This window comes from Onthophagus taurus, chromosome 1 (genome assembly GCF_036711975.1).
Source record: "Onthophagus taurus isolate NC chromosome 1, IU_Otau_3.0, whole genome shotgun sequence".
Taxonomy (NCBI): Eukaryota; Metazoa; Arthropoda; class Insecta; order Coleoptera; family Scarabaeidae; genus Onthophagus; species Onthophagus taurus.
Window position 1 is genome coordinate 35,412,596 of NC_091966.1, and position 18,703 is coordinate 35,431,298.

The 18,703-nt window shown below is 30.7% G+C and overlaps 1 protein-coding gene across 2 annotated transcripts in view; it reads left to right on the forward strand.

Moving 5' to 3' along the window:
• Window positions 1-2,560: 2,560 nt before the first annotated feature.
• LOC111425780 (Sestrin) overlaps window positions 2,561-18,703 on the forward strand; it is a 151,705-nt gene continuing 135,562 nt past the window's right edge. Inside the window, exons 1-3 of one of the 2 annotated variants that reach the window (XM_023060022.2) lie at window positions 2,561-2,835; window positions 6,970-7,649; window positions 14,743-14,808. In XM_023060022.2, coding sequence (XP_022915790.1) covers window positions 7,197-7,649; window positions 14,743-14,808 — 519 coding nt within the window. In that variant the 5' untranslated portion in view covers window positions 2,561-2,835; window positions 6,970-7,196. Of the gene's footprint in view, window positions 2,836-3,038; window positions 3,245-6,969; window positions 7,650-14,742; window positions 14,809-18,703 lie in introns of those variants that run through there. The other variant, XM_023060021.2, reaches the window with a different exon arrangement.

Genomic DNA, 18,703 nt, shown 5'->3' on the forward strand with positions numbered 1-18,703 from the left:
GAATAAGAGACAAAAAAGTGTAAAATAACCACAAATGGCTATTAACAATAAATAGCAATTCCTCAAGATATTACCAATCGATTAGAAGCATTTTGGCTTACACCAATTATTTTTCTCCATTTTCTGAAATCTTTGAAACTTCAAACTCTTCCTTATAAACATCCCTTTTAAATATTTTTAACTTGTTTCTTCTTTGCCAAACAATCTGAGGATACTTCCAATTGAGTATCTTCAGCGAGTGTTTCAAAAAAACATTAAAAATCTTTTTTTTTAATTCTAACATCCCAGTTAAATATTGTTGAAATGTTTTTAGTCGATTAGAACCATTTTGACACACCCCAATCAATCGTTTTTAATTCGTGGTAAATTTTAAATACTTTCAAAAGTTAAGCAACAATCACTTTTAATATTGTTAACTTGTTTTACCTTTGTTAATTAATTTGAGAATATTTACAATCGATTTGAACCATTTTGACACATACCATTCAATGTTTTCTATTTCCTTATATTTTTGGAACAGTTTCAAATATCTTCAAAATCAATTTTTATTATTCTTTCGTCTTTATTAAGTATCATAGAGTTGTTTTTAGTGGGTTAATATCATTTTGATTCATACCAATCAGAGTTTCCTTAATTCTAAATTCTTTGACTTTTCTGAAAAACATCCCTTTTAACTCTTTAAAGTTATTCATCCTTGTCAAATAAAAAGAACAATTTTCAAAAGACACCAAAATCATTAACACAACCATCTTCGTTAAGTATTCTCGAGTTGTTTAATTCCTATTTAAGTCTATTATATTCATTATTAAGTCATTGCGTTTCCTATACAATATTATAGTGCAGAACCTGAACCAATAGGCTACTCTGTAATTGACGAACTTTTTGTTGGGTTTGATAGTTGATTCCGGTATTCATTCTAACCCGGTAGAGTGGTCCATGATAATCTTAAGTGGGTACATCTTGATATGGGAAGGTGTCTTATCATTTCGTAGTATTCCTGAGACACTTGCTTGCATCAGACTTGTCAGGTTAAATTTCTTGGTTAAGAATTTCGTGGAATAAATGAATCTGGTCTTGCATTAGCGTTGTCATTTCTTGTTGGTTTACTCCTAATTCTGTAATCAGTTTATCGTACTTTATAACATTTTGGGCTATAGATGCTAAATATAGGTTTTATGATTAATCCCAGAACATTAATTACGAAGTTTAACTTTTATAGTGATTTATTCAGATTTATAAGGATGTATTCTCAGTTTCATTATTTATATTCTTTAATATTTTCAATAATAAAACATGTTCTTTATTTTATCTTCTAATTTGTATCACATCAGTTATTCGACCACTGTAATCAATTGGCTGACTTAATTATTTGCTATGCCCGAGTGTAATAGAGGGCTATATAACGTTGTTATTAGGACGTCGGTTGTTATGCATCGCCATTATCTATGTTTTATAATTGCCATAATTCTATGTTGTTTTGTATCCGGTAATAATGATCTTGAAACTTAACCATGAATGTTCGGAATATATCAAACTCGTGTTCAATTAAATGATTATTGCGTTTATTTAAATCATTTTATTTCTTCTTAACACTTATTACAAAGCAACATTATATAACTCATGTTAAAAAAGCATGAAGCAACAATATGATACTTCGCAGTGTATAAATTTTAATTTTTTTAAATAAAGGCCAATCTCACCAAATTTTTATTACTTCCTCAAAAATGTCCTAAATCTCCAACCAAAAATAAATTACTAAATCTGTACGCAGAAACAACAAATAGTCACATATCCTGTACTGAAATAATTTGCTTGTTTCCCAAATCTCCCAAAAAATCAATGAAATATGTATCGGATAAATAAAAAGTATTGCGCTGCTATCCTGGCTGATTAGAACAAGTTATAGACTAAATGACGTAGAACATGTTTGAACCCAATTTGAATCAGATATGGTTTCAACATAACGAAGTTTCAGCTCATTTTGGCATAAATGTTTGGGGTTGTCTAAATGAAGTATTTTCTGGGCAATGAATTGGTTCTCCAGGTAGTATTGAATGAATCCTCATACACCAGAAATCTTAAAGATTACGTTATTAGGAATACTTGAAAAGTCGAGTTTATAAAACTAAATCTGGAAATTTTGCAGAGTTTAGGAAATGAATTATCCATTTAATTTCCGCAAAATCACGGAGGAATGTAAAATACTAGAATTCAAATTAAAGCATAATAGCATTCTATGACCTTTTTGACGACATCAAATCCTGTGTTACATATGGTTGAACTTGTATTGAAGGATAGATTCTAATAATGAAATAATATACACTGATGATTTCACCAAAAACATGTTGAGATAGATCAGCTGATTTTGACGTTTAACATCTGGTGTTCTCTTAGATCTCTAAAGCTAGATTATTTTTGTTAAAATTTCTAAATATAATTATTTCAAGAACTAAGAGTATATTATTTCTTTTTTACAAGAATTTGTCATGGTTATTTTTTAAATTTAACACTTGATATAAAACTGTCTTTAAGAGAAATATTGCGTAAGAATTTTTGGCACACAATGAATAATAATAACAACGGTGTTACTGGTGTTACTGTTACTGGGCGTCAGTCAGCTGAGAGAAGGAGACGTTCGGTTCGGTGCCCGTTCATTGTCAAACGGCGTATCTATCGAGCGGTACCGAGCAGTCTGGTCCCAGCTGAGGTTCAGTGGGGCGGAGAACGGAACGGAACACGAACGAACTTGTTTCGTCTTGTATACGGGGCGCGCGTGTCCGAATCCCGTTAGTTTTTAACAGTAAACGAAAAAGATTCGCGTCCGAATAAGAGTAGGTAAGTAGAGTTTCCCCCCTAAATGAGGGGTTGATTTGGAATCGAAAGGGGGCCCCTTTTTTCGGGGAGTTTTCGATGTCGATCGACTAGTTTGAGGTTAGGAAAATCTTTTGGTCTTTGTTCGTCGGGCCGCGCATGCCACTGACTGTGCAAGCCGGTTCTTGGCCACTGTTGCTACGGTCCGACGACGGTTGAACAGCAGTTCGTCGGAAAAATCCGTACCGAGAGCTCGTCGCAGAGAGTTTTCTGTTCCGTTTCTGTTTCCTGATTAATAAAAAAAGGAGTTTGTTCTTAAGCTCGCGCGCTTTTCAATCAACAACACAATAATTCAACTATAATTCCAATTTGCATATGATAAACTATTTATTATCATCGGCGACGTCTCCTCTTTACCGGCGTTTGTGTTGAGGTAGGTCTTGGATTCTCCATTTAATTATGACTCAGTAATAAATTATAAATTCCATGTATTTCTAAGTGTATTTTCAGAAAAAAATACGTTAACCACTTTTTAATACATTACAATCTTCATAAAGTTTAATTTTTCCTTATGTTCTCTAAAATAATCATAATTTAGTACAATTTTACTCTTTATTAATAACATTTTAAAACGTTATTATTCTTAGAAAAAAATTTAATGTTAGTACTCACAATAAATGAGCTTCCTTGTTAACTATTTTTGGTTAAAAATCAATACTTAGTTTTTTCTAATCAACAATTTTCTAGAATTAATCAAAGTAAAAGTAAAACTTTCGAAATAGCTGTGTAAAACCTAAACGTTACCTTTAATAAGTATTTACCATTTTTGGAAAATCTAATTACTTCTTGATAATTGTTATTAAATTTATGTTCCATTAATTAATCTTTTTGAGATTATAACAGAATATTTGAGGTTAGGTTACGTCAAATTTGACGTTTCTAACAATTTTTTTTTTAATTTTAAAATTCGTAATTTTAATTTGATTTTGTTTAACATCAAACAAATTTATTCAACATAGTTTAGAATTCAGAAATGAAACATTTTATTAAAGATTTGGTTATTAAATATCTTTTTGAGAATATAACAGAATGTTTGTGGTTCGGTTACGTCAAATTTGACGTTTCTAAGAACAATTTTTTTTATTAATTAATTTTTAATTTTAAAATTCGTAATTTTAATTTGATATTTGTTTAATATTGAACAAATTTATTCAACATAATTTGGAATTCAGAAATGAAACATTTTATTATTAAATATCTTTTTGAGGTTATAACAGAATGTTTGAAGTTAGGTTACGTCAAATTTGACGTTTCTAACAAATTACTTTTTTAATTTTAAAATTTGTAATTTTAATTTCATTATTTGTTTAACGTTAAACAAATTTGTACAACATAGTTACGAATTCAGAAATGAAACTTGTTATTAAAGATTTGGTTATTAAATTAGATCTTATTAAAACTTGTTTGAGGTTAAGTAAGAGACGAGGTAAACAAAGTTGTTTTTCAAATTTTTAAATTGAATTTACATTTTTAGAAAATAACACTAAAGAAGAAATGTTTTGAAGAGTTCTCGAATCTTTGAAATTCAAAAATAAAACTTTTTAAGGTATTAAATAAATTCAAGGTTAGTTTACACTCAATTTAAATTTCTTTATAAAATTATTGTATTACAGATTTGTAAATAATTCTTCAATTTCAGTTTCATATTAATTGAAAATGGGGTTAATTAACAAATAGCAGTTACGCATTTTTCTACAAAACTTTTTGGAATTGTAATAAAAACCTTTTCATCAAAATCCTTAAGAATACAGAAAAGAGAATCCTAAAACATTTACTAACTCGGATATTTATCTTAAAACCACCATACAAGCTTTGTATTTGAAGTTTTAATAGCTTTTGGTTGTCGTTTTAACTTAATTTGTTGTTGGAGATAATGTTTTTAATGCAAATTACAAACAATTATTAACGCTCTCCCAGAGAATGGTGGTAGAATTCGAAAAACAAATTATAAATATACCTAACAAAGAAATGATATTTATAAGGATGATATCTGCAAGTTTCAAGCACTCATGAACATACAATGATATTAAATTTAAGCTGTTCCACCAACTGCAGTTGTGTCGAAGTAAATTTTCATCGATAAAAGCAGAAATTCATACCATCTAATATGAAACTGCGTGACGTCAACAGATGGCGCAGCTGATTCTCACCAAAAGATACAACTTTGCGAGTAGCAGACCGATATCGACGTTGTAGTGTTACAAATGTTTGCTAATTTTCCTAAAATAAGAAGTTATTTGGAGTAATAACATTCACGTTCTTAAGATCTAAATAAATTTCTTTAGGGTTGGTAATCTTTAGGTGGAGTTATATACCATTTTGTAAGTTTACAGCTTTTTTTTTTTAATTTTTTTCCAGATAAATTTTAGTTTCGTTTCTACATGTGCTACAAAAAGATTCAGTAAAGATCCAGAAAAACTTTTTTCGCCATGTTATTTCTTTTCTGGTAAACCATGGATCAAATTCTTTACCTATCGAATGCCAATACTTCGAAGCCAATAACCTTACCTGATACGAACAAATCTATTTTACTTTTGCCTCTCTCATAATTTGTTTTGCCATTTTAGTTGACTGGTCATAGTGGTGATATTAGATTATTTTTAACCTTTTGATGCTTTTCAAATGTCATAATAGTCAATAGTTAATAATATTAATAGTTTTAAAACCAACGGTTTCTTAAAACTAAAGTTGTCATAGAAAGAAAAGATTAATTCCAAAATTTTTATTATAAAATTACATAAATAGACTCGCACCTATTATTTCACAGCACTGTATATTTATGTCGTGTGCTTTGTCTATTTTATTTCTTATGGTCATACAATTAACAATAAACAATTACTCTTACACCATAGTAACAATTCGTACTGTCGCTATTAAATTTTCCTAGCGGTGATTCATTTATACCTATGTACAACTTCAAGATCTCGAAGCAATCCATTCAACCACATCATTCTCTTGTTGGTAGAGTTTCTATAGCGTCATTTACTTCTGATACTGTTGTTGATGGTGGTACAGCTTGAGAACCAACATCTGGACTTTCCAGTTTATTACTTCACTTAAAGCGTCTTCAAGAATAATCCTGAATACAGAATTAATTCCTAAATTTTCCGCAAAAAGCACTTCTGCTTTACCATATTTTAACCGAAATTGAAAGAAGAATCAAATTTAAATTTTTTTCTTTTTAAAATGTTAATAATTTCATTTACAACAAATTTTAAATAAAATTGAACCTAAAAATATGTTTTAAATTTAACAAGTAATTTTAACAATGTCAATTGCGAAGTATTTTAAAATTTCTAAAGTGGAAATCGTCACCCGAAATGGTCGAATAGACGAGACTTTTCGCTACTAGAAAGTTCTAAGACAACAGAAACACTTAGTTTAGATTAACTTTCGAATTGATGAAATGAAAAATCGGTCTTTATGATTGGTTGCGGTTTTAGAGGTTGCGGGAAATCCTATTAAGATCCGAACCGTTATTAACTATATGAATTATTAGGAATTTATGTATTTCAAATAACTTTCTCTATACATGATGAGTCATCAAGATACAATATAAAACGTAATTAGAAGTAATGAGTATAACAAGTATAAATTAAAATCGAAATTTTTCCATATTTTTGGTTTAAAGGATCACGTAAACGCAATTAATTTTGAAATCGTTACATATCACCCACAAAATATGGTAATTCGTCCTTTATGGGATGGCACGACCTACTCCCTAAATCTACTTAGCACTTAGCTCTTATCTCTGTGTATGCTTAACGACGTCGGTTTATAGCCGTTTAAGCGTGCTGGATTTAGTACTTTTAGATGAAATGAGATTCGCATTTCCATAATAACATCCCATTTTAAAATAAATTTCTTATTGTTTAACAATAATTCTAGATGAGTAATGAAAGAAAATAGTCACCAGCACACAGCTGTGTATTTTTTATATACCGAGTCTATTTCCGTCAATTAACATAAACTGTCTCTATTAAGTTATCGTACCCAATCGCTAAATCAATAAGTGCGAAAGCCGCACGGACAATAAAACGGTTAACCTCGTACTAAAAATATACCTCTTGGAAAATTTTCTATTTCACTCTGTTTCAGAAAAGGTTTTTCCACCCCGCAAAATCGACAAAGAGAAAAACCGAAGAGTTCCTAAATCCAACCCAAAGAAAGAACAAACAAAAAGAAAACAAAAGAATATAAAGCAAATTAGAAAAGAAGAACTTTTCACAACACTCCTTTCAGATTCAGATTCAACAAATTAACAAGAAAAATAACAATATATTTTTTCAAAATTTCACGTTGCCTTATTGAAGTTGCTAAGAAAAATGTTCGTCCAAGCTGAATTTGCAAAAGCAGCGACTAACAATAACAACGATCATCTATCCGACCATCATCATCATCGTCGAATGAACGCGTCCTCGGCTGTAGTCAGTTTTGAACACATACTTCAAGACCTGGACCTCACACATCGATTCTGCATGCCGATCTGCTCGAAAGACAGTCAAATACGCGAAGACGCGCTCGACATGATCTTTAAAACGGTCGAGGGATGGTTGGATGGTGTTGGTAGTCCGAAACATTATCGTTTGGACGATAGAATTCGCTTGAGAAGCAACTTCTGCAACGGGTGCGCTTGTTCAGCCGAATTGACCGCGAAAATACCTCAGGAGTACGTCGAACTGGTCTCTTTGCATCTGCCCATTATACTACGCCTGTCCGTTAGCTGTCCGTTCGATAATGTCAGGGAAAAGTGTCAACATATCTTGGAATTAGTGCAAGTAAGTAATAATTATAAGGTAGATTTTATAATTTCAAATATAGTATATGAAAAAAATGATTATAAAATTAAATTAAAAATGAATATCTGTGATACGATTGACTACGTGAATGGGTATAAAAGTCAGGCTTGATTTAGTTTGACTCAGATATTATTGGGCCATTATTTAGCAATTATTACATCTTGTAACCTTGATTTAGGCTGATATTTGTCTGTTTCGCTTTCCATCCAGGAAAATTGTATCTCCAAATCTGTTTAGATTGTATGTTTATTTTCTCAACTATTTTTTCTTATAAACGGCTTTATTTTAATTGTATTTGAGGTATTTCAGATTGTTTCCTTATTCTCTTTCTATGTGGTGTATTATGGTTGATTGAAGGTATGGGGTCGGGTTAGGTTGGGTTGGGTTAGGTAGGGTTGGATCTTGTTAGGTTGGGTCAGGCAGGATCTGTAAATCTACAGATCTAATTCTTTGTAAAAATATATTTATAAAAATTGTGTTTATCCATACATTTTCTGCCAGATCTTGATTGTCAAAGTGTAAGTCGAATTTTTGCATTACATTGACCATAACGCTATCCATGTATTTCTATATAATTTTCTACTTGTTGCTCCTTAACACTTATTTTGACGATGATTTTCTTTAAAAAGTGGCTAAAAATACCGATTAGGAAGGACACGTTCAACATCAGTGGAGTTGTAAGAATAGAGAGAAAATTTTCTTGGAAAGCGTAACAACCTAAATCTTTTTTGAAACAAAAAGCTGCGATTCAGTAAAATTAGGGATGTTACTATCAACTGTAGAGAGTTTCTGTTAGTGATTAAGGAATCTTTTATGAAGCCTCTCAAAAAATCATGAATGGGAAGATTACTTATCAATTTGGTTGAATCCTAAATGTTTAGCGAATTGCAAAAATAATATTAGGTTTGCCGAAACTAAAACCATTTGATGATTGAACAGTATGGTGGATTGTCTGTAAGTGCATGTAAGGCAATGGGAAAAACTGTCAAAAGTATGTGAATGAAGAAAATTGATCCTAAATATATACCAAAAAGTATCTAATATTGATCCCAATATAGAAGATTACTTAAATATCTTAAAGCCAATACCCCGGGGACTTGAGATACTTCTCTATATGATGCTGTAGAAGTGTGGAAGAAATTAGGAAGTTCATTTGACAAAAAATTGGAATTATCACTGTCTCAAATACAAGTTTAGCAGAAATTTTGCAAACAGGCACTTACGTCTTACCATGAAGCTATGAACACACTTAGGGTACGCTAATACTGGTACCACTAATAGTTAAGCTATTGGCGAAAATGAAAACATTTTCTGCAAGGAAATTATATCTAGAGTTTACAAAAGAATCTTTCTGATATTGTTCCAACATTAAAAAAAAATTTGATGTATTATTTGTTCTTCAGCTTCAATAGAGAGCAACATTTGGGCTCGTTCACTCTAAGTGTGCAACAAATGAGGAGTGGAAAAAGCCAGAAAATTAGTATTTTTATATAAACTATTAAACTTTACTACTTTGATTTCTATTAAAATATTGTTGTTTTTTCAAATATTGCATCTTTAGTTATAAATAATTGCACAACGAGTATTAACACACAATGTATAATATTGTAATTATTAGGTAAAGCTACGTTAGTTATTTTCAGTAGAAGTTTATTAACGTCATTATTGTTTTTGTTCTATTTAAAAATATTTTTTTTAATAAGAATTTATGAGTCAATTCATACGCCATTTGTTGTATTATTTTCATTCAAACTTGTAATATCGTAATCAATGCTAATTTTAAGCGAAAAACATCTATTTTTATCGCAACCGCAACTTAAAAATAATTTTAATAGTCTATTTTTTTCCTATGTAAAGTCACGCCATTAATTAATTATAATCGACGGTAACTTAACAAGGACATGAATTTCAATGATATTATTGAGAGTTCGTAAGTCGACAAAAAATTGACTTGTTTTTTGTAACCCGCTTCAAATTGTGCGGGTTTGCACCGTTACACAATCAGTCGAAATAGCAACCGTATATAATTATCATATCCTATTTTTAAGGACGACTATTTACCAAACCGTTTATTGTTAAATATTATTTCGGGTATTGTGTTTTTAACGCGGATATTTGTACAACTAATAATAAGTTTATTTAGTTTTATTTTTGTACGAATGTTTGTTTAAAATTTTGTTCAAAAAATTATTTTGGAAAATCAATCTTTGAGAGTATTCCATTAGATTATCTTAAATCCCCGTAGATCGTAAACGGTGCTATATCCATTTATAGATAGTCCGCAAAGAAAAGTCCAGAAAAACTCCCGCAAAATGAAATTCTTTCTCGCTTTCAAATTTTCTTTTTATCTCTATTCTTTTCTATCCAATTTAATCTCAACAAAAAACATTTTTTAAAATGTCAAATACCGCAAAACATATCCCTCGCCGTTTCTTGCAACGGGTACACACACATTTTATTGTACACAGTTTCTCTCTCATTCTCGATGTTTCCTTCTGAACGTGGAAAACGCGGCGTGTATCTGTCCACGTTCGTGACAGGCACGTAACTCAACCCGTACTTTATACCGACACGTCCATCACGGGGCAGGTAATTCAATGTCGAAGGGTATTTTGTTTACCTCAGAATGTATACGAAGATCGTATGAATACACTAAACCATACTTATTCCATCGTTTCCTTACGTTTCCATACTTACAATAAAAACTGATTTTAGTAGATATCGAGAAGATGTTTTAGGATGATATTTTAGGACACTTTCTACGTATTATATTTCAGGAATAATATTTAGATCCGCAATTAGCACTTAACGAGCATGTGTACCAAATATGGCCACTGTGAATCATTATGGTAACCCATGTGACCAAATTTGGGTAAACACTAAACCTTTGTATTTTGACTTATATCTGAGTGAGATTTAAAAAAGATTGTTTACAAAAATTAGTATATTTTTGCCGAAATATTAAATTATTGATACCACGAGATTATAACGTATTTTATGTATTTACAATAAAACTCAAATAGAAACGTAACAAAGTGTTTATCGAAATGCAAATAAACAAATCGAAAGTTGGTTTTATAATATAATACATATGTATATGTTGAAAGTGACGTAATTCATTTTTAAAAATAAACAATTACTAAAACATCTCTTTATGGGTAAATGGACCTACGTTACTTTGAAAATAAACAGTTTAATACTTATTCCTAAACTTTATAGCACTATACATAAAGAAAACAAAGAATTTCTTTACAATTTCTAGCAATAAAGTATGAAGTTACTGTTTCGGTATTCTAATTTTCTTCCCAATCGAATCCAACACGGATGATTTTTGCTGTAAATGTAACTGATTCAAATTCTTCTACGTTACTTAAATCATCCTCACTTAGTTTTGTATTAGCCACTAGTTCTGCAATATCTTTCTGTAAAATGGTCTGCATATTTTGTAGATGATCACCTTTGCATTTAAATATTTGCATTGCTATAGAAAAGAATCATTATGCAATCTTTTGCTAATTTATAGCATCTGGACTTATGAATTTTGGACACATATCTCCAAAGTAACTGAATCAGCAATGAAAACCCGATCAGGAGTATATTATTAGTTGCTAACAACTATAGGATATTCTTCATCTATATCGCAAAATGTGCCAAGTGAGTCTTGAGTTAAATCTCTCAAATCAACCATGACCTGTTGTGAAAGTTTGTTTCTTTTAAAATAAACAAGACGATGGTTTTGTTATTTAATAACGTTGTCATCAATTGGAATCCGTTTTTGAGTTTATTCGACTATCCAAATCATGCCTTCTCCATGGTTTTTATTGATATATTGATTTTCTGATATCAGCACCTCAAAGGTAAGGTATGTTAAGTCACAAACTCGAAATTGTTAAGGAGAGAGATTTGAAGGTGGACTTAACCCATTAGCTGCCACGATCCCCATTTGGGGATTTTAAATTTTAACGTACTTCACTTTGCAAAATACAATTTAAAAAAAAAAGTTGGCAGTTAATGGGTTAATGTTTAAACAAATACATATGGTGGAATAACTCATTTCGCAAAAAATGTGACTTAACACACCTTACCTCTGAGCTGCTGATATATGAAGTTGTGCTTTCCAACATCAATTACTTTTTCTCCATTTCGTAGATGATCTAAAATTTTTGTTTTAGTTGCTTAAGATTCAACTTTACATTTTACTTCTTTCTTATTTCTCATTTTAATTTTTTTACATAATTAGCGTATAAATATTACTTAAGGTAGTTACTTACCATATTTATCAGTTTGGCCAATCAAAGCGTTTTTAATTCGACTTTATAAACAGTATCGTATCTTTTATTTAAATTAACACTCTTTTTATACAACTCCTAACATTTTTATGAATCGAAACTTTTTTAGTATTATGTTGCAATATAAACCGTCTTTTTAGTATAATTTCTGAATAAATTTCCTAATCCTTTCACTACGAATTTATTAATTCTGTTTCAAATCCCCTTAAACAGTTTTCTGTCTCACTATCTTCACTTATTCACTTATATTCACTTATCTACTTATTACTGAAGAGGTGGGATAATCGGCAAATTATGTACAACTTGGAATTGGTTAAATTGGACAAACCGTTCTTCGTAAATAATCAAACTTTTTCATATATCGCAATTGCGTTTTTCTTCATTCCACGTTTTTTTTGGCAAAATAGGAATTTCACTTAGAACTCACTTACCTAGTTGGTAGATGTTGAATATCACAATCCTTATTTATTTCGAATCATTCAGATATATTTAGACATTTTCAAGGATTTCATACCTAATGACATTCCTAATGATATCCGAGTATATCTATTCCATAGTATATGTTATTTCCAAAGATATTCAAGCATTTCTAGTTACTTCTGGAAATAATTTTTAAGTTTGAAAGAGTTTTACGAGAATTTCTTAACATTTCCAAAAATTTAAAAGATTTTCGACAACATTCGAAGATTTCCATAATCCTTTAGAAATGGTTTGTTAATGTTTTTAAGAGTTTCAAAATCTTTTTTACATTAAACTAAAACTAGAACTAACACTAGCGCTATTACTAGAACTCACACTAGACGTAAAACTAGAAACTTTCGATTAAGTCGTGCGTCTTTTGAAAAAGCGTTTACGTTTCGGATGTCATGCTGCAACCTTCTTCAGAAACAAGTTGGAAATGATTTTGAAATTGAATTTTTTACACTTTCCAAAAATATTCTGACATTCTTAACGAGTCATTGGAACTTCCAGGGATTTTTAAAGATTAATGAAAGACTTTCAAAGAGTTTAAGAAAATTATGTTAGTGTTTTCTTAGATATTTAAAAATTTTTACCGATTCCTAGTGATATCTGAAGTTTCCAAAGATATACAGAGCTTTTTACGGAGTTATTAATTCTTTAGAGGCAGTTTTTAAACAATTTTCTTTTCTAAAGATATCTACATATTCTTACCAAACTCCAATGACACCCAAGCACTTCTAAAAAATCGTAAAGATCTCTACTCTATTTATCTGAGCATTTCTAGTTGGTTTTAAAGGTTTCCAGAAAATTTCAAGGACTTCCAGACATCCCTAATGATCTAAGGATACACATATAATAAGGAGACCAGGAATTTCTCAAAAAATAGCTACAGTTCCAAGAGTTTCCAAACATTTTCTAGGTGTTTCTAGAGATTTATAGATGATTTTCAAGGATTTCTAGAACATTTCCTAGGATGTGCTATGTTCAATCTTTTTTATTTCATACTTATAATATTAAGAAATAACATTTATAGAAACTTTACAATAGTATTCAAAATAAAAGTTCAGATTTTCTTGATGGGGACTTCTTGCCAATGCACTGGTAGCAGCACTTACATATACTTGTTAGCATCCTTTTTCGTCCTTTTCTAGTATCTTCCTTTAAATCCAAAAGAATGCTCGTTAAAAAGGCGAAGGAATGATTTTTCATTTTTTCTGTACTTTGGATTACTATGTGTTGCATGAAGCAAGTGCATCTTCAGCACACAAAATTTCAATTACAGTATCACCTTAAGCTCTGCTACTATACTATATGAAAAAGATATAGTAAAGTATGGAAGTTTCCTTTGATGAGTGTTGTTCTGAAAATCTTGAGTTTTAAGATCAACCAACCCAACCCAAGAGTGTAACTTGGGTTGATGCAATAACAGGCCCATCGGATTTCTGTTCCATCTAATCTCAGAATTTTAACATGATGGATTTTCTTTCAACTCGCGTTTCTAGAAAACACAAGTTTTTGCTAATAGCTGAATGGTTGTCGGTAAGATTAAATATTTTAGTGAAATCGATTGCGGTAATATTGCAAGGTATATTTTCTAAATTTTTTTGACCATTTCGCAGAATTGAAGGTTTGATAGCTTCTGACAAAATTTGTTCTAATCATGATATAAAATCTGTCTTGTTTAGAACGGGCTTCTCTGAATTACTTAATTCTCCATGTAGCAATGTCCACGGGTTATATAATGTAGGTCAAGATTATCATTGTAGATTTTTTTTAATAAGTAACAGACAATTTTTTGAAACCATCCTATAAGTTACAGTAACAAACCAATATTGAATAATCTCAATGAAGGAGATTGAGAAGAACTGTAGAGAAACTTCATTAACATCTTCTGCTCAGCTGCTGTGATAATTAAAATGTCAGATACTGAATAAGGAAGAATCCTCGTCAGTTAAACCAACAACTTTTGCACATTTGAGCTTAATTAAACAGAAAGCTTCTTTAACATCGTTAAGGTTGGATTGGTGATCTTGGGTCAATATTGCCAGTTGTTCTTCATCAAATCTCTTAAAGCCAAATTGGAATGAATGTGGAGAATGTTTTTAATAAAAATGTTTTGTATGGATTTTATTTAGCCTTGAATTATGTAAATGTTTTTGTCGTACCCTTTATTTAGTTATATTCATGATTTCTTTTCGATTTTAAAACGTAGGTATTATGTTTTTAAACCAATACTGAAAGAAATGAAGTAAAAATTTTATTATGATGAAATTTTATTATTCATAAATAAAATTATGATTTTTTCTTCTTATTTTTTTTAGAGTCGTGGTTTGCCGGTACCTTATCCTGTGATATTGGGTCCAAGTGCTTACATCGATCCTGAAGAGGTAAGTTAAAAATCTCAAATTATTCTCTTGCTAAAATGAATTTAAAAGAAGTTAAAGAGCAACAGAAAAAGCTACAGAAAAAAAATAAATTAGTGACACGTGGAACATCTTGACCTTATTTTTTTTTTTAATTTTTTTCTTGGTGACTCCCCTCTTTTTAAATCCTTACAATTTCGGTCCAATTTTCTGTCAGCCCTTGACCTTTTCAGACTGTATATTCAAACAAGCTTTAACAAAAATAATTTTAACTTTGAAAAGGAGGTTTTTTTCTTAACATACAAGTAAATTTTCCACAGGTGTCACAAAACTATAAGCAGCTTTGTCGTTTGGTGGTAATACAATAAAATCGATTTTAACTTAATGGGATTTGCACTCAAAGGAAAAAAATATATAATAGTATATGTAATAAATTATATCCTTCCTATCCTATTATTGTGTTAATAATCGATTCGTTTTATAAGAATAACAACCCATCATGTGTTTATTATAAAGTAAATGTCACCAAGCATGTTGCTAACCCGTTGTTGTCGAGGGGGTTTCGGAAAAAAATCAATTTGTCACGTTTCTATTCTGGACGACGACATCGTCAAACATCGTCGATTCTTTTTTTCTGTTTTGTCGCGTGTGGAAAAAGAATAAGTGGCGAGATGAATCGATTCGGTGGGTTGCGCTTCGTGCTGCTATTGAGAACTTGGACTAATGAGAGGCGAGAGCTGTACCGTAAAAAGGTCGGTTGGTAACAGTGAGACACGACCGGATTTGTCGTCTGCCATTTGCCGGTTGGGAGAACTGCTGCTGTTGCTAAGTTGTCGTGGAGTCCCCCAGAACTCTCTTTGTTTTAGTAACTTAAAACAAACAACTGGCGAAGTGATTATGACAGGAATGTTTTTTTCTCCTTTTTCGGCTTTACCACTACATTTTTTTTATATAAATAAATCCTTTTAAAGAATCTTTTACGGTCTTAATCCGTTTAAGTAACTTCCCATTTTTATGAAAATTTAAAAGTTGATGTCGATGGTAAATGCGTCGACCCCAAACTTTCTCGATTTGAATATTGTTGGATAGTTTAATCAAACTTTGTTAGTACGAAGTTTACGTTGAACAGACGAATAACTTCACGGATTTTCAGTCCAAACATTCAGAAAGTTTTAAATTTTCAAGAAAACCCTGGTTATTCTTTTTATGATTATTTTTTTTCTGAAAATTGGCTTTTGTTAAATTTTTAAAGATACATTTAGTAACTTTTTGTTATTCATCTTTAAATAAACTAAATAGAATTTTTTCATTAATCATTAATGGATGGAACAGTTTTGTTACCATAAATTAGATAAATTACTCTCAGTAAAGCTTTTAGAGCAGCAAAATGTCGGTGGAATGTATATTTATGTACAAATACAGCTAAATTTACTTTAACCGCTTTTACATTACCAATAAATAATGGATTTGTAGAAAGAGTATTTTCTTTTGATGACAATTTAAAAACAAAGCATCCCAAATTAAGCAACTTAACTTTGTTGATTACAGCAGTATTTATCAACGTTAACCATCTAGAACGTTTTCGTCAATCTATCAGTGTCACGTAAAAATGCGAGACTTGCTATTATAGACTTAGTGAATTGACACAAGTAAATTGTAATTAATCACAAATATGTAAGTAAAAATTGTAACATATCTATAATACTTCATACTTTCGAAGAAGTGAGGAAATGTCGCGTTCAAGCGTAGATAATTTTAGACGTAAATTTGGGTCCAGGTTAATTTTATTTCCAAGTTTATTCTTTATTGTCACCAACTCGGAGAATGCAGTTTCACCGAGGTAGGTAATCGTAAATGGGATTAAGAATGTCAACGCTTTTTTTGCTAAGTGATGTGAAGTCTCTTAATCTTTAACCAGAACTCAGTCAACTCTAATTGGGTAAACTTTATTTGTAAGTCTCCATAAAGACAATTCAATTAAACAGTCATTTTCTTCGATGGACAAGTTTGGAGATTCATTACGAACATATTCAAAGAAATTGAAAATAATGTTTTTTAAAATAGTCTCTAAAAAAACAACACGCGTTTTAATATTGACGATTTATATTCTCCCAATATTAACATATGCCAGTGAGTCATGGACACTCCAAGATAAACTGGAAGGAAAGATCACGGCAATGGAAATGAAATTTTTACGGGAAATGGCGGGGAAGATGAAGTAGGATAGAGTGGATCAAGAGGAGATAATCAGCAAAATAGAGAGAACTGGTACGCCCACATAATTAGAATGGAGCATAATACAATAGTGAAAGAGGCATTTAAACCAAAGAATAAGGATAAAAGAAAGAGGGGAAGACCTAGGAAAAAGTGGAAGGAAAGAATAACAGAAGTTGGGAAGAAGGGAGGAAAAACTCTAGCAGATATAATTTCTTTTCTTGCTTACTGGACATTCTAACGTCGAAGTAAATTCCACCGATTTTTTGCGCACGGTTGTTTTTTTGATCATCTTTTAGCCACTTATCCATGTTGACGTAATAGCAATACTAAATAGCTGAAGATAACAGTTCACGTAAGGTGCTAATAATACTAACCACAATACAACGATAATCTAAAAATTTTATATTGAATTATTTAGGGATTACATTCTCTTATTGAAAGGAACATAAAAACCTAAAATAATTGAGGGTTGGCTTGCGTGCAATTTCATGAATCTCTGCGTACTACCTATAAATTAAGAATTGTTGGTTTGAATCATTAATAAAATGTTCATTAAAATTATCGGGTCGGAGAAACTGTGGTGCTGGTATCGAAGACAACTTGTGAATGAAGTAGAGTTATAATTTATGTAAATACGAATTGAAAGGTACAGTTAATATCAATTAAGGTAATATTAGAAGCTATTTTAAATAAATTTTTAAAATACCATAGACCTCATAGAAGAGAAAACAAAATTAATCACAGCCCGCCTTTTCTATGGTGAAAGTCCACCGTCTTTCAAGATACAATTTTAATAAGGATTGGTTTACAGAAATGAACGGAAGTAGTGAATGAATTTACTTTGAATTAACTCAACTCTATAATTGAAACATTTTAATGTATTTATTTTGTCGTTTTGTATGCAACCGATTCATTAATTTGAAATTGTAGAATCCTTCAATCACAAAGAGAGGTTCTTGAAGTGCTTGTGTTTTCCCTAATGAAAAGGTAAACATTTGGCCATCTATTGTCGTTTTAATTACATGAAATTCATTTTTGTTTATCACTAATTGCGCATCTAGAGTTGTTGCGTTATTGACGATATGTATTTCATTTCTGGCGTAAGTAGCGAATTTTCCGAATTTTAATGCTTTTCATGAGTTGTCAACGTCCAAACTTCAGCAAAGGTTAACATTTTTATCATAGCTCACGAATGGGCAACGTTTGAAATTTAGCAAAAATTGCCTCTGGGTACCCTGGAAAAATTGCGATAGGTATTGATCGCACCAATTTTAATGTCGAAAACGTCAAATTCATGATTTTCAAATATTATATGTATGTATCTCGAATTAGCAATGAGATAAAAGTTGATATGGGAGATGCTTTTTATGCTAATTTAGAGCTTTTAAGTTCTGTAGGGAATGTTTTCCTCCATGTATAATAATCCTTAACGTGAAATTTGAGAATTTTACCTATTAACAACTTATAGGTTAATGATAATAGATAATAAAATGTGGTCGTTAAAGGAATATACATTTTGGGTTAATGCGGTAAATTTTATGCATCTCCATTCAATTTTGAGTTACAATGGTACAATAGGCTTTACATATACACTATAAAATGTTAATATCTCATCTCAGAAAGATATAAAAAGTATGTTTTTTAAAATTATTTTAACATTAAAAAATATAGCTGTATTTGTAACTCAAAGAGCTCTACATAC